General features: G+C 28.2%; 2 protein-coding genes across 2 annotated transcripts; one reads left to right on the plus strand and one right to left on the minus strand.

Annotated features, from left to right (window-relative positions):
• Window positions 1-3,356: 3,356 nt before the first annotated feature.
• LOC134835227 (mannosyl-oligosaccharide alpha-1,2-mannosidase IA-like) lies at window positions 3,357-4,820 on the minus strand. The gene has a single exon (XM_063850096.1). The coding sequence runs from the start codon at window positions 4,818-4,820 to the stop codon at window positions 3,357-3,359; it is 1,464 nt and encodes a 487-aa protein (XP_063706166.1).
• A 9,323-nt stretch (window positions 4,821-14,143) lies between these two features.
• On the plus strand, window positions 14,144-15,502 carry LOC134835228 (mannosyl-oligosaccharide alpha-1,2-mannosidase IA-like). Its single transcript, XM_063850097.1, has one exon. It carries the CDS (start codon window positions 14,144-14,146, stop codon window positions 15,500-15,502), a length of 1,359 nt encoding a protein of 452 aa, XP_063706167.1.
• The last annotated feature ends 304 nt before the right edge of the window (window positions 15,503-15,806 follow it).

A 15,806-nucleotide genomic window follows, 5' to 3' on the forward strand; every position in this document is an offset into this window, starting at 1 on the left:
TAATAAAATATTAAATTAAATTAAGAAAATTCAATAAAATTAAAAAAAGTTCAAATTTAAAATAAAAATTTATGAAATTCTTTGAAAAAATAATAAAAAAAAACGAATTTTGATGAATTTTCAATTTTCCATTGGATTTTCCTTTTGAAATCTCAAGAATACAAAAATTACATTTTTCTGGGAAAAAAAAGGCGAAATAATTAAATAAAAAATAAAAAGCAAAATTTTTAATTTTTTAATTAATTATTTTTGTAAAAAATAAATATAAAACAAAAACCATGTGAAAAATTTAATAAATTAAAAAAAAAAAATAATTTTTAAAAAATTTTTAAGTATTAATTCATTAAATAAAATAAAATAATAAAATTAAAAAACAAATTTAAAAAAAATAAATAAAAATAAAAAAGACAAAAATAATTCCACAGATGTTATCAAAAAAAAAAAATTATGAATATCTCAAGAAAATACAAAGATTACATAAATAAATTTCTGGGAAAAAAAGGCGAAATAAAAGGAAAAAATCACAAAAGCAAATATTTTTATTTCATGTTTTATGTGACAGGTAACGTTATTGTCACATATTTCATCTGTATGTAATATTTTCCTTTATGTGGGAGGAAAATTATTTTTGACTTTCGTTTTTTTTTGTCTTTTGTTATATTTTTTGTTTGTGTCTTTTTGGTAAACAAAAATCATGTGTGCAAAATTTAAATTAATTTTTTTATAAAATATTGTAAAAATTGTTTTAATATCTTTAAGAAAATTTTTATAAATTCCTGTCAGAGAATTTTAAATTTTTGTAAATTTAATAAAAAAAGAATCATTTTAAAAAAAATTTAAAAAAATTAAAGAAAAATAAACAAAATTTGAAAAAAAAAATTAAATTAAAAAAAAAATAAAAATTGAAAAAAAAGCAAAAATAATTTTAAAAAATTTTGAAAAAATAAATTAAATTAACAAAAAAAAATATTTAAATTAATAAAAAAAATTATCAAAATTAAGACAAGTTTAAACAATAATTTCACCTTAAATTATAATAAATTTTTTTTAGAAAAAAAATAATCCTAACTTTTTCGTCACAAAACAACTATAAAACAATACTTATTTTTTTTTTTACAAAAATCAAACTTTTCGATCTACTAAAGAGCTCTCATCACAAAAAAAAAACAAAATCCCTTCAGACACATAATTTGTTATCTGATTCGTGATTAAAACGTCTTTATTATTTCAATAAAAAAATAATCTTTATTTAACGAAGGTACTTAGTGTTGCTCAGTTACACAACCGAAAAAAAAAACTTTTTTGTCTGTCTCCACATTTTTAATACCTTCTTACTTTCGTATAAATTTCACTTTTTTCTAAAATAGAACCAAAAAAGGCTTGAAAAAATAAATACTTTTCTGTCTGGCTTGTGCGATAAAATTATGCGAAAAATAATCCCCTTGAAGACAAAAAATCTCATGAACGCCACGATGCCTAATTGGATTCGGGAAAAATCTTGGTGTGGAAATATTTTCACTTTTTATCATTTTTTTAATGAAAAAGCAATCAAAGTTACACTAATAAAATTATAATAAGCAACAGATGTTGCCGAAAAAAGGATTTCGTTTGGTGAAAGGGAAAGTTGACTTTCGTCTTTTGAACGAAGAAGAGAGACATTCATCTCTGTGATTTTTTTTTATTTTTATGGAGGAAAAGGGAAAAATGTGAGAAAATTTTTTATTTTGTGAGAAAATTTGACAATTTTTTGGTTTTTAATTTTATTATTAATTTTTTAATTAAAATAATAAGAAAAAAATTAATGAACTTAAATAAAAATTAATTATTAAAAAATTTAAAAATAATTAAAAAAATATTTTTAATTTTAATTTTAATTAAAAAAAAATAATTTTAATTTAAAAAAATATTCAAATTAAAAAATTAGTTAAAAAGTATGTAGAAATTTTTTTTTTGTAATAATTTTATTTTTTTTTAATTTTTAAATTTTCTACAAATTTTTATTAAGAACGAAAAATAAAATTTAATTAATTAAAAAATTATTTTTTTTTTAATTTTTAAATTTTATTTAAAAAATATTAATTAAAAAAAAAATATTAAAATAATTAAGAAAATGTAATTTTTTCTTACAAAATTTCAATTCAGGATAATAATTTGAATGATAATATTTAAAAAAGTATTAAAAACTTTCGCTTTCAATTATTTCAAAAAAATTATTTAAATTAATCTTTCAAACAATGTGAGAAATCTTTCCAAGCGAAACCAGATTTAAGCAGATTTTTCATTAAAAAAAAAAAAAAAAAGTGGATAATGACACAAATTAAGTAGATTTTAAAGAGTCTCTTCTCCATTTTTCAGAGGGGGACACGCAACGCAGCTACTAATTTCGCTCAAAGGCAAATAATTGAAGCGTGAACATCTGTCGTAAATTGCCAGAAAAATTCTTTTATAATATTTTTTTTCATTCGCGCGATGTTTAATTAATTACAACCGAAGAGAATTTGAATGATTTTAGCAAAACAAAATACGAAAAAAAAAATAAAAAGAATGGAAGAAAGTACGCTTGTTACTTACACATTCATCTTAATTTAGTAGAGTCACGTTCGTCACACGGAATTTCTATTTAATTTGATTGCTTGCGTCCATGCTACTCAGGAAAAAGGGACACGATTGCACGACACTATTAAAAATAAATAAAATCGAATAAAGCTTAATTGATGGCTTTTACATTATTTTTTATCCGTTTTCGTCTTTCTTTTTGCTGAGAAATTGTCATTTTATTGTTTGTGAGGGACAAAAGGCAATTGTTGTCTTTGCTTTGAGTCACATGGAGGAAATTCTTCCTGTGAAAATGTGAAAAGTTTATAAAAAAAATATTTTGTTCAATTTTTCTAATTTTTTTTTTCTTACGAATTTAATAAGGGGTTCAGGTATTCTGTTGACCAAATTTTTTTACGGTAGCCCAAAATTCAAAAATCTAACGATACTTTCTTGCATTTTTTATGCTCTTTCAGAAAAATATACCTTGAAGGTTCTACCTTTAAAAAATTTTGAGAAAAATTTGATCATTTATGGGTCAAATTGAGAAAAAAATTTTTTTTTTCGAAATTAAACGCAGGAAAAGAGGTTCAGGTTGACTAAATTTTTTCACGATAGCCCAAAATTCAAAAGTCTTCCGCTACTTTCTTGCATTTTTTATGCTCTTTCAGAAAAATATACCCTCAAGGCTCTAGCTTTTATGACACCGGAGATAAATCCAAGGTCATTCAAGGTCAAAAAATTTCTTTCGTACTTAATTGCATGGAAAAAGGTTCAGGGTTCAAATCTCTTTGCTAAATCTCTAAAATTTTCATTTATTCTTAAAATATTTTTGGTTTTCTACATCTCAATCGATGTTCATTCAAAATCGGCAAAGGATGTGCTTCAGTATTGAAAACCCATTTATCCAAAGGCAGCAACGAGTCATCCGAGTAGAGCAAGTACAGATATTTCAATGTTTCGGCAAGAAAAAAACTTTGCTGGATAAGATCATACAAAGGAATATGTGCTACAAAAACATTCGAGATGCCCGAATATCCAAAAGGCGATCGACAATGTTTCTCCAGGCTTTCAACAAACTGCCATCCCCATTCACGATATTTGGGGTCTTTTGTCGTTCGCCAGAGATAGAAATAACTTTCAACAGTTTCAGGTCTTAAAGCGTAATAACCACTGAAAACTTCTATTTTTGGTTCAAAGTGGAAAACTTCAGGTCCAAGTCCCGTTGGCGTAGATCTATAGAGCTCGTGACAGGTATGAGTAATGTTTTTAGCTAAATCCATAAAATCTAGTATTTTAGTTTCAGGAATTGAAGTAGCGGCTAAGGCAAAAAGACCTCCCGTGAAACAGGCAAGATGTTCCATGGACTTTCGTAGCTCACCGTCTTTGATGGAAGCCAAATAAACAAGTCCAGTTTTACTCCTTTGAAGGAGCTTCTTGGTTGTAACGTTCATTGCTTTTAAAAACATCTCTTTGAAACGATCGTTTTTGGTTAGAATCCAAGCTTTGAGGAGATACTCGTAGAAACTGTCACCATAGGCACCCATTGCGGAATTACCTTCTTTCCAAATTCCTGTTTTTGGGTTTATATGAGTCGAATGCAACTCTGAAGGATCATGAACTGCTTCGAGAGTGTCATAGATCCGATCTACCACATTTTTGTACACCTCATCGCCTGTGATTTCACTCAAATAAGCAAATTCCAAGTAAAGAGTTCCAAATTCAGACAATGCTATAAATTGCTCTTCCTTTACTTCACCCGTCATAAAGTTCACACTCGAAAAAGGGATGCCAGTTGGAGTATCAAAAGCCACAAGTAACTTATCGGCGACATATTTGGCCTTTTCCTTAAACAACGAGTCTCCGGTAAGAGCATATAACGACAAAAATCCTCCGACATACCGAATGTTCGTTTCAAAAACACTCACGCTATAATTGACACGATCCAAACTAAATTCCGTGGCAATCCATTCACGACCTTCATTGAACTCTGTCGTGAGACCCATGAGATAAAGTGTATCCATGGCATCGACAATTGTCGCTCCAATGTTTGCCGAACCAAAAACTGAATTCCTATGACCTTTTTGGAACATTGGACTTAGTTCGTTGGCGCCCCATGCAAATTTCTTGTAATTGGACCATGCATGGATCATCATCTCTTTAACCTTTTCACGACGTTCAACATTGCCGGTAAGTTTCTTTAAATCCTCATTTTTTGCGTGAAATGAATCTACAAGAGACAAGCTAAGCACAAAAATCACGAAAATAAGACTGAATCGTCGCATGTCTTGAAAAACTAACTGTCTCAAGTAGCTTAAAATATACTTTTTTGGTTTTTATTTGTTCAGCTGAGCCGCACTCGAGACAAAAACATAAGCCAGGTGAAGGTCATTTATATACTTTTGTACTGATAAAGATAAAGGCACATAAAATAGTTGGGACTAAATTCTTACCGGCAACACGATGAAATCCATGATAATCATTTATCCTTTTTTTGTTGCTGCTTTTCTCAAGTACAAAAGCTTGTCCAGCACGCATAGATTTTGTGGTCTAAATAATTCATACAATTTTTTTGTTTGTTCGAAACCTACTTATAGTGTCACTTGATAAATGTTAGGATGTTGGAATTGGCATTGGTGAAAGTTGTAGTTTTGTGAACAGATATTTTGGAACAAAAACGGCTTTTGGAAGGTGAGTTTTTAAATATATGTTGAAGTCTAATTTCTTTCATTTTAATTTAATGACAAGATTTTTTTGCTTATTTTACTTTATAGATACTTTAGATGAGGATTACAAGTTTCATCGAATCAATCCTGTAAAATTTTTACAGTAAAAGCTAAAAGTTTTAATTCTAAAAATTCCTTGAATTGATTTCTTAACTTCTTTCTATAATAATACAAAGGCACAGCTGAATCGATTGACTTTCAATACAATTATTCATTTCAGAAGAGCCACTTCTGGGGCATTAATTGTCTAAAACGGAGATTTATACAATTTGACGAACTTCAAGCCTTCAAGTTAAAAATAAGTAAAATAAGTAAGGAATAAGAAACAATTTTTACAATAACAATTAGAATCCTGAATATGATAAGCCATGCGAAAGAATGCCGATATTCAATCAATGAAAAGTTCTTACTTAAGTAATACGTTTCATATTTAATGAGATTTAAACACATGATGACACAGAACGATGATTACAGAAAACATTGAAAAATATTGGGAAGTAGTAATAGCATGTTCATTCAAAAACAAACGCAATACAAACCAAGGCCTATGAGTGCTGAATTCGAGCTTGTAAGTTTAAGCTAAATTATTTGCTTTGCTGACGTTTTATCTCTTCAACTGTTGTGACATTAGTTAAAGAGCTGAAATTCTTCAGCCTGACAATTCGCCTGACGTTAAACTAAAGAAACTAAAGGTGAAATGAGAATGGAAAACAAAACTTTTTGGATTAGAAATCGTAAAAATGTTGAGGATATTAGAAATATTAGTTTATTGTATACAGAAATCCAAAAAGGAACGAAAAATGTGATGAAAACATTGGCTGAACTGAAGAAATTTCCTGTTAATGAGATTCGAAACCTTTGAATATCCAAGTGTCGCCTTAGAAATTAAGATCGTAATTTATTTGAAAAACTTAAAATAATTTTCTGATAAAATCTATAAAATTGACTCAGAGAAATTCTATAAGTTATCCGAGAAAAGCTCCTATTGATGTCTCTATTTTTAAATTATTTAAGTATTTAAGATTATGAAATTTTACTAACTCACCTGGTTCCGAAGCTAATCTTCTCATCAATCTATCATCCACTTAGTGCGATGCATATAGAATAAAGCACTTGCGGAAAACTTGTATCTGTGGTGCAAACGCTCTCCATATATAGCAGCATGATCATCAGCATCATCGTCAACATCATCCGAACTATTTTATTCATTAATTTTTGTTTGGCTGCCAACAAAAGTTTTGTCATCATTTTCTGTTAAATATGACAGTTTTGTGTCCCCATTTTATCAGAAAGTTTTCTCTTTTAATATCCTCATTCACCATTATACCTTGGCGTATATATGGAAATTTGATATGTAAAAAGTTTGCCCTTTTCCGAAGCAGCACACTTTACGTTTTGTTCGCTAAAGATTAAATTATAAATATCTTTAATTGATACCTATATCCGCTCCATCTCACTCTTTTCTCTCCCGAGTTTTTGACTTGTTTCCTAATCAAATTTGTGCTCCCAGAGATAATAGTTTTAGAGTAGCTGTGTAATAAAATTTGTGAGATTATGATAATTTGTGGATGCTTGTCAAACAGACAACGGAACGGGAGATGGGATCAACTCAAAATGGGGAGATAATTAAAACAAGTCAATTAAATTATTAAATTCAACAAAAAATGGCTGGAAAAACTTTTAGGTAGTTTTAAATTAAAATTTTGTCGTTTCTTTTGATGATGCTCTGCCATCCATCCATCATCGTCAAAATTCGTACAAAGACCGGTCAACGTTAATTAATCTAATCATCAAAAGTGATTCATTGTCGTTTTTTTCTTCAGTGTGCCGTTCGCTTCACATGCATGAATAAACTCGTCATGAACAAAAAGCAGAAAATTAATCAGGACACGCGGTTAATCAGAGAGAGAGAATGAAAATTACGTCAAAGGACATTTGTTCTAGCCATCCATCCCTCCGCAAAATTTAATTAAATAATCAACATAAATTAAAACATCAAACACGGCTCGACATGTACATTATGATGTTAATCTAGAATTTCAACAGCTACATGGAGCGTCCTTCATCATTTTTGGTGAGCGCGTGTCTATGGCTTTTTTAGTCTCGTTCTGTTCATCATCATTTTATTATAAATAATATTTTTTTGATGTTCTTTGTCATCATTAAAGCTTATCAAAGGACATTCATCAGTTTTCGTGATTTAATTTTTTTATTATTGAAAATTTGTGGGGCGTTTTGGAAAAAAATAACAAATTTTCGTTTCGTGAACCACGTGGTTTAATTATTTTTAGCTGTTTTTTTTCTTTCCAAACATAGTAAAAGTTAGAAAATCTTCTGTTTTTTTTTTAATTTTACTTAGGAGTACGAAAATGTGAAATTTGTCTTTGAGGAGTATAAAAATGTGAATTTTGTCTTTGATTAAATTTGGAGTATTATAAAAAATGTGAAATTTGTCACTGAGGAGTATAAAAATGTAAAATTTGTCTCTGAGGAGTATGAAAATGTGAAATTTGGCACTGAGGAGTATGAAATTGTGAAATTTGGCACTGAGGAGTATGAAAATGTGAAATTTGTCTTTGAGGAGTACGGGAATGTGAAATTTGTTTCTGAGGAGTACGAAAATGTGAAATTTGTCTTTGAGGAGTATAAAAATGTAAAATTTGTCTCTGAGGAGTACGAAAATGTGAAATTTGTCAGTTTTGACAATAATTCAGAACCTGAATTGATAAAATTTAACTTTTAAATGCGTTTCTATCTCAAAGCTTTATTTTTTTTGCTTAATTTTGAAATTCAAATCAACTAATTTCGTTAAAATATACAAAAAAAAAAAAATAATTAAAATTAAAAAAATTATTAAATAAAATAAAAAATAAAAATTGTATAAATTTAAAAAAAAAGAAAATATTGACATAAAATTCACTAAGTTAGAACATTTTAATACAAAAAATAATTAAAAAATGTCAAAAATACTGACATATATCTTTTACAATGGAAAAGATAAAAAAATAAATGAAAAAAAAATCTGAAATAAAAAGATAACGAGAGAAAAAAAATGAAAAAAGCGAGATTAAGGCCTTGGATTACTTGAGTGACAATGAAAATCAAATGAATGACATTTGCATTCCGAATTTCGACATTTTAATGTTCCTATTCGCTAAATAAAATTCAACTCGCTTTTATTCGACTTTTATTACAAAGAAACGAAGATCTTTTGTTAAAATTTATTTTTATGACGAAATCGTGGTTTAGTTCCAACGAATCTCTTAATCCGTGTCTGCATATTGTTCGTTGACTGAATTAACTTTAGGGCGAATGCCAGAAATTTGCATACGAAAATTTGTGTCTGTGTTAAATTCTGCTTTAAATCACATTTAAATCCCCTTTTTTTGCCTTTAATTCATATATTGTTATTATTGCCCTTTTTGCCTTCTCTCTGGTCTGAGGAGGATGACGTTACAAAATTCAAAAAGGGGGGGACATTGTATTATCCACAGAAGGTTAAAGTAGACACTATCGCTTTAATGGTCCTTTTGTTGTTGTTGTGTATGGAGATTTTCCGAAAAATTGTTAATTTTTTATAAGATTAAGAGCATTTCGACTCTTATGTGTCTCTTCATGTGGATAAGATTCGTGACGATGGAACGAGTTGGCATTAAAGGATTATTAAATTTGAATGGAAGAAAGTAGAGAGGGTTAAGACACAACTCTCAAGACACATTAAGCCAATACTCGTACAGAGCAATTGTCTATTTTGTGGCGTAAAAGATGCTCTCTAAACAAAATATCTTATTACTCGTCGTTTCTTTGCTTTTGTCTCTCGAACCAAGTAAGAAGAAGTAGCCAGAGTAAGAAAATTGCCTTGCGGGCACATATGTTATCCAACTTGAGCAAAAATAATATTCATTAACGCGTTTCACCCTCTTAGTTACTTCTTCTGCTTCTACTTCTTCGTTACTTGTTTGTTTGTGCAAAGCTTTGTCGTATTTAATTGCGTGATAAATTTAATTGTTCAAACACTTCGATTTAACGCAAATCCTTTGTGAGTGATGCGCTTGTCGACGATTTCGCTTCGAGCGGAAGGTCTGCTGATGAAATTTTTGCTTCCTGAAAAATTGACTAAAGGGTTGCTTGAATGTGAAAAAAAAATTAAAATTTAGGGAGAACGAACTGAAAGGATGGATTTTTGTTCATGGATGGTAAGCATAAAATTTTTGATTATTCTAATTTTTTTTAAATTATTTAAAATGTGTAATATATTCAAAGTTTTCAAAAAAAATTATTTAAAATTTAATAAAAAAAAATTTAAAAATTCCTAAATTATCAGAGATTCATAAATATTTTAAAAATTAATTAAATTAATATTTTTATTAATTTTTTCTTTAAATTTAATTTAAAAATTCTTAAAAAAAAAAATTAAAAATTAAATCATCAAAATTTTCAGTTATTTATTAATTTTTTTTATTTTTTTAAAAAAAAAAAAGAGTTAAAAAAAATTTTTTGGGAAAATATATTTTATATAAATTTTAAATATTTTATGATGCTTAAAAATTTTAAAAAATTATTTAAAAAAATTAATAAAATTTTATAAATATTTTTTTCAATTTTTTTCAAAAATTAACTTTTTTTATTTTTAAATATTTATTTAAAAAATTCTTAAATTTGAAAATAAATGAAAGTTTTTCAAAATAAAAATTAAAAAAATTTTTATTTCAATTATTATCACTTATTTTTTATTTTCAAAAAATTCATTTTGGCCTCGCATATTTTTTCTTTTGCTCACTTAAATTTTCAGTTATTTATTAAAATTTTAGAGGATTTTTTTTAAAATAATTTTAAAAAATATAAAATTAAAGTTTCTCGAAGCTTCTATGATGTTTCTCGAAGCCTCTAAATTTTAAAAAGTTTCTCGAAAAAGTTTAAAAAAAAAATAAACATTCTATGAAGTTTCTCGAAACATTCTACGAAGTTTTTATTAAAAATTTCTAGAACATTCCGAACATTCTATTGTTCCGAAAAATTTTAATAAAATTATTAAATAAATTAAATATTTTAGAAAGTTTATTTATGAAAAACATTTTAAATCTCTTTCTGAACCTTGCTAAAATGCAAAAAATTGCAATAACATTTTTTTGCACATTCTGAAACCTTGCCCCAATGCACATTTTTTAAAACTTTAAACTCAATGCATCTTATCTTGGTCTCTCTCGGATTGGAAATCTTTTATTAAAAAATTTAAAATAAAAAATTTTAAAAATTAAATATAAAAAAATTTTAAAAATAAAAAAAAAAAAAATTCAAAGTTGAAAATTTAAAAATTTATTTTTAATTATTTTTTTTAAAAAAAACTTAAAAATTTTTTTCTTAATTTTAAATAAATAAAAATTTAAAAATTTAAAAATTAAAAATTTCAAGAGATCGAAATTTAATTTCTAATATTTTTCGAGAAATCAAAAGTTTTTTAAAACTTTTTATCTATGAAGTTTCTCGAAATTTATTTTATGAATTTAATTTAAAACCTTTTTTTTAATTTTTTTTGCAATTGAAAATTTTCTATTACTTCACCATTAATTTATTTTCAAAAAAATAAATAAAAAAAAATAAAGGAAATTATTTTTAAATTTTTAAAAAAACTTTGACACAATTCCTTAAAGCAAATTCTCACCACAAAAACGCCTCAAAATCTTATAGTTTGACCTAAATTCCCATTCCTGCCGTTACAAAAATACACACAACCACAAATATTTACGATTTTGTCATCGTCATCATGTTAAAAGCATTTGAAAGGAAAATATCAATAGAACTCGTCTCTAATGCGACTCTAATCATTTGAGTAAACACGGGCGATGGCGCGATGTGACGGCTTGTTGAATTCCATTCAAGTAAATATTTAACGTCGTCGTCCAACTTGTAGATAAAATCCCATTTCATCGGGTTTCCCTCTTTTTATTTTATTTTAACAAATATCAACATTTATTACACGACGAGACATTATCGCAACTTAATCTTTATTTCTTGTAAATTTTCTGATATTTTTTTCATTTATTTCTTTCAGGTGAATGCAAGAAGGCGAAAAAATCTCACATGAGAAGAAGAAGATTAGTTCGCGTATGGCTTTTGTCTCCCCAAATTCAATTTATCGATAAGGAAACATCTCTTACGTAACGTCAGTGAATGTTTTTAAAAATGTGGGTGAGTAAGACATTAAAAAGATTTTTTGTTCTGAAGAAACAAGAGAAAAAAGGGGAAGTTTTGATTCCGTTATCAGTCACCCGGTATTTTCTATTTATTTTTAAAGACATTCGATTATCTTCGCTCTTGGATCTTAAGTAGCAGCACGTTTATTATTTTTTTTTTGTTTTTCGTTCGAGAGAAAGTTGAACGACACATGTAAGTATCGAGTAATCCGATTTTTGTTTAAATCCTGTGGATAAATGTGATTGATGCTGTTTTAAAAATAATGACTTTGTTTCTCTCGAAAATTTCTCGGCGCGGTAGTTAAAAGTTAAAGTTAAACAACTTGAAAATTTTTGCTAGTAATTAAAACTTGAATTTTTATACAAAAGAACTGAAGCAACACGATAAATTTCTTGTTTTTCACTTTTTTTATAACGACTTGTTAGTAATGTTTTATAAAACAAGATAATAACATAACTCCCCCTTTTTTGTCGTGAAAATTGTCTAACAGTGAGAAAGGAGATAGGGATCATATTTTTCGTCGTTTCGTTGTAGACATGTCAGCATCAGCGATGATGATAATGATAAAAATGACAACAATTAATTATATTGACAGAAAAGATTTAAGTTTAAAATTTCATTTAGCAGAAAGAAGATAAATGTTTTTGTGAAAAAAAAAGTTGACGAGAGTTGTTGGAAGGAGAGAAATATTAATGAGAAAGTTTTGATTTTTGTTAATGTGAGAATGTTAAATGATATTTTTTTTTCTTTAAGTTTTTCAAAAATTTTTAACCGCTAAGATTTCAAGAAAGTGATATAACGAAATTATACAAATATTTCATTTTAGGGTGACTGATCAATTTCAAGAGCTGTTTATAATTTTGAAAAGAATGAAGAAAAAAAAAATCAAAACAAAAAATTTTTTGGTGAGATCAATTTTATAAGACATACTTTTCTTTTCAGAAAATAAAACTCATTTCCAAAACTCAGATTTGCAGGCAAACAATTAGGTTTGTGCTAGAAAAAGTCAGTTAACAATATCAAAAGGACCAACAAATTCTTAAATGGCTTGAATGTCGGCGAATTGGTAAATAGTTCACTTAACAACTGAAGTAAAAGTATCCAACTTCTAAGGAATTCAGTAAAATTTTATTCTATTGTGCAAAAACAGTCGACGATTAAGCTTTAACTTTAAATGGAATGTCATCGAAGGACTTGTCTTATCTTAGGCTTTCACAAATCAGAATTCTTTTTCTTTACAGATGGATCTGTTTTGATCGTATTGATGAATATTATCAACGACCAGTTACGACTCCTCTTCAACATACACAGAAAACAGTTCCTTGTTATATATTCTTAAACTATCAAGAGAAGCAAGTGTAATGTAATTATTCCGCTGTTTTCATTTTAAGCAAATACAGCGACGAAAACTACAAAAAAACTCAATGTGGCAGACTTTCTAAAGAAAATACGTTTAATCCTTACGCAATTAAGATCTTCTTACAGCAAGTTGACCAAGAGCTAACCATAGACAACTATCGTAATAAAGTAAACGAATCTGCTCATGGTTTACAGCACATTTTTCCAATGACAAAAGCGGATCCAGAGGGCTATCAGAGGTCTCTAAAATGGGGCAAATTAAAATGGGACAAAACCAGGGTCGAAAAAACTTTTAAGTCGAAAGTCAATTCAACTTTCAACTTCATTCAACTTTGAGAAGTCAAATCAGTTGACTTAATTTAGAAAATTTTTCAAAAAAATGATTTCTTTTTCAAAAATTATAAAAAAATTGAGCAGAAATCTTCAAAAAATAATTGACTTTTTACTTATTCTCCCACTTGAGCTTAAGTAAAAAGCCTATTAAGTCAAAACATTTTTTACTTTTACTCAAGTCAAAAATAAAGCCTTAAAAAGTCAAAAGTAAAAGTCGAAATTTTTTCGATTCTGGACAAAACAAACCTATAAGACAACTAAAAAGGGCAAAAATGAATCCAAAAACAGATTTAAAAAAATATCAAACTTAAAAAAAGAATCTTTTTGAAAAAAGTAAAATTTCAGAAAAAAAATATTGAACGACCTGTACCATTCATAAAACACGTGCTCTCATAATTTTTTTTACAATCGGTCACCACACCTTTAACACCTCTACTGTTCATAACTACTAATCAGCTTATGTCTCCAAGGACACAATGACCGACATTCTATTAATAGCCTCTAAATTTTTTATCTCTAATCAATTAAAACACATTTTACGACTAATCAATACATTTGTCAAATTCCGCCCGGTGCAAATGATAACCAATTTATTTTTGGCAATCAGCAACTTTATCAGCCGCTGCATGTGATACACAAAAAAGTCATAAATTTTTATCACTCACCTGATAAGTTACCACACGTTACTTGGAATTTTTTTTGCAACTTTAGTCTTCGTTTGTCTGCGGAACAAACAAAATATGAACTTCCGTAAAAAATATTGATTAGAAAAAATTTTAGTTAAAAAATGACAAAGTTATCGTTTGGTATTGTAGTTTTTGTCACTTTTGTGATACTTTTCGTATTTTTAAAAGATTCCCATGTGAACAAAATTCGTTCATATTATCACAGTCTGTTTCATATTGCTTCGACATTTCATTAAAGAGTCTAACACCGCTGTACCACACTGACTGTTGTTCGTTGAACGTGAAGTAAAAGAAGTTAAAGATCCCTTGATGCAAAAACGTCGCGACAAGGTGCGTGAAATGATGCGACATGCCTGGAATGGCTACAAAAAATTCGCATGGGGTGCTAATGAGCTGAGTCCGTTATCGCAAAGGGCGTTCCATGGAGGTGTGTTCGGTCAAAATGACATTGGATTGACGATAATTGATGCTCTGGATACGTTGTACATTATGGACATGACAGCAGAATACGAAGAAGGCAAAACGTGGATCGAGCAAAATTTCACACTCGATAATTACGTGGGGACGTTGGATGCCTTTGAGACAAATATTCGTATCGTGGGAGGACTTTTATCGATATTTGCTCTAACTGGGGACACAATTTATCGGGAAAAAGCGAAATATGTCGCCGATAAATTGTTGCCGGTATTTGACACTCCAACAGGAATCCCCAAAGTTTTGATAAACCTTCAAACGAATGAGACAAAAAATCATGAATGGAGTTACGGAGACAGCAGTATTTTATCGCAAAGTGGATCTTTTCACTTGGAATTTGATTATTTATCGGAAATAACGGGAGATGCTACTTACCGAAAGAAAATTCATCGAGTTAGGAATTTTTTCAAAGATTCGAGAAAAGTATTTGATCTCTTTCCGATCTACATTAATGCAGAAAATGGTGAATGGGGACTTCATTACGTCACAATTGGAGCTCATGGAGACAGTTTTTATGAATATCTTTTAAAATCTTGGATCTTATCAGGTTACAAAGACCAAGAAAGTAAACAAATGTCAATTTCTGCTTTAAATTCCATCAAAAATCGACTTATTGGAAAATCTTTTGATGGATTCTCGTACCTTGGCTTTTTAAAGTTTGGCGAACTTGAACCGCTAATGGATCATTTGTCATGCTTTGCTCCTGGATTATTCGCTTTAGCCTCAAAATCACTCAAAAATCCGGAATATCTTCGTTTAGCTGAAGACCTAATCGAAACTTGTCATAAAAGTTATGAAATTTCTCAAACAGGTCTCGGTCCTGAAGTTTTTTGGTTTACTGAAACCTCAGCTCGAGCTTCTAAAAAACTTGAATCTAGTTTCGCTCTTCGTCCAGAAACGATTGAAAGTTACTTTTATCTCTGGAGATTGACGAAAAAGCAAAAATATCGAGACTGGGGATGGGAAATTGTTGAAAGCTTGGAAAAGCATTGTCGAACCCCGAATGGATTCAGTGGGATTAAAGATGTTTACGATGAAAACAGCGAGAAAGATGACATTCAGCAAAGTTATTTTCTTGCAGAAACGTTAAAATATTTGTTCTTGTTGTTTTCCGATGATTCCGTGCTTGGTTTGGATCAATGGGTATTCAATACTGAGGGACATCCGTTGCCTATAAGAAGGGATGCTGCGTAAAAAGGCTGTGTCAATATGTGATAAGAAATGCTAAAAGAGGAAAAAATGAGACTGATTTTTTTAAATTTTATTTTATTTGAAAAAAAAGTCGAAAATGATTGAAAAATCATTAATTTTAAGTGATTTCAAATTAATTTGAAAAAATTTAAAAAAAAAATTTTTTTTAAAAGAAAAGAAAAAAAATTTAATTTAAACTTACTTTAATATTAAAAAAAAAATAAATTAATAAATTTAATTATTTATTTAATTTTAAAATTTTTTAAAAAATTAAATTAATTTAAATAATTTTATTTTAAATTTTATT

This window comes from Culicoides brevitarsis, chromosome 3 (assembly GCF_036172545.1).
Source record: "Culicoides brevitarsis isolate CSIRO-B50_1 chromosome 3, AGI_CSIRO_Cbre_v1, whole genome shotgun sequence".
Taxonomy (NCBI): domain Eukaryota; kingdom Metazoa; phylum Arthropoda; class Insecta; order Diptera; family Ceratopogonidae; genus Culicoides; species Culicoides brevitarsis.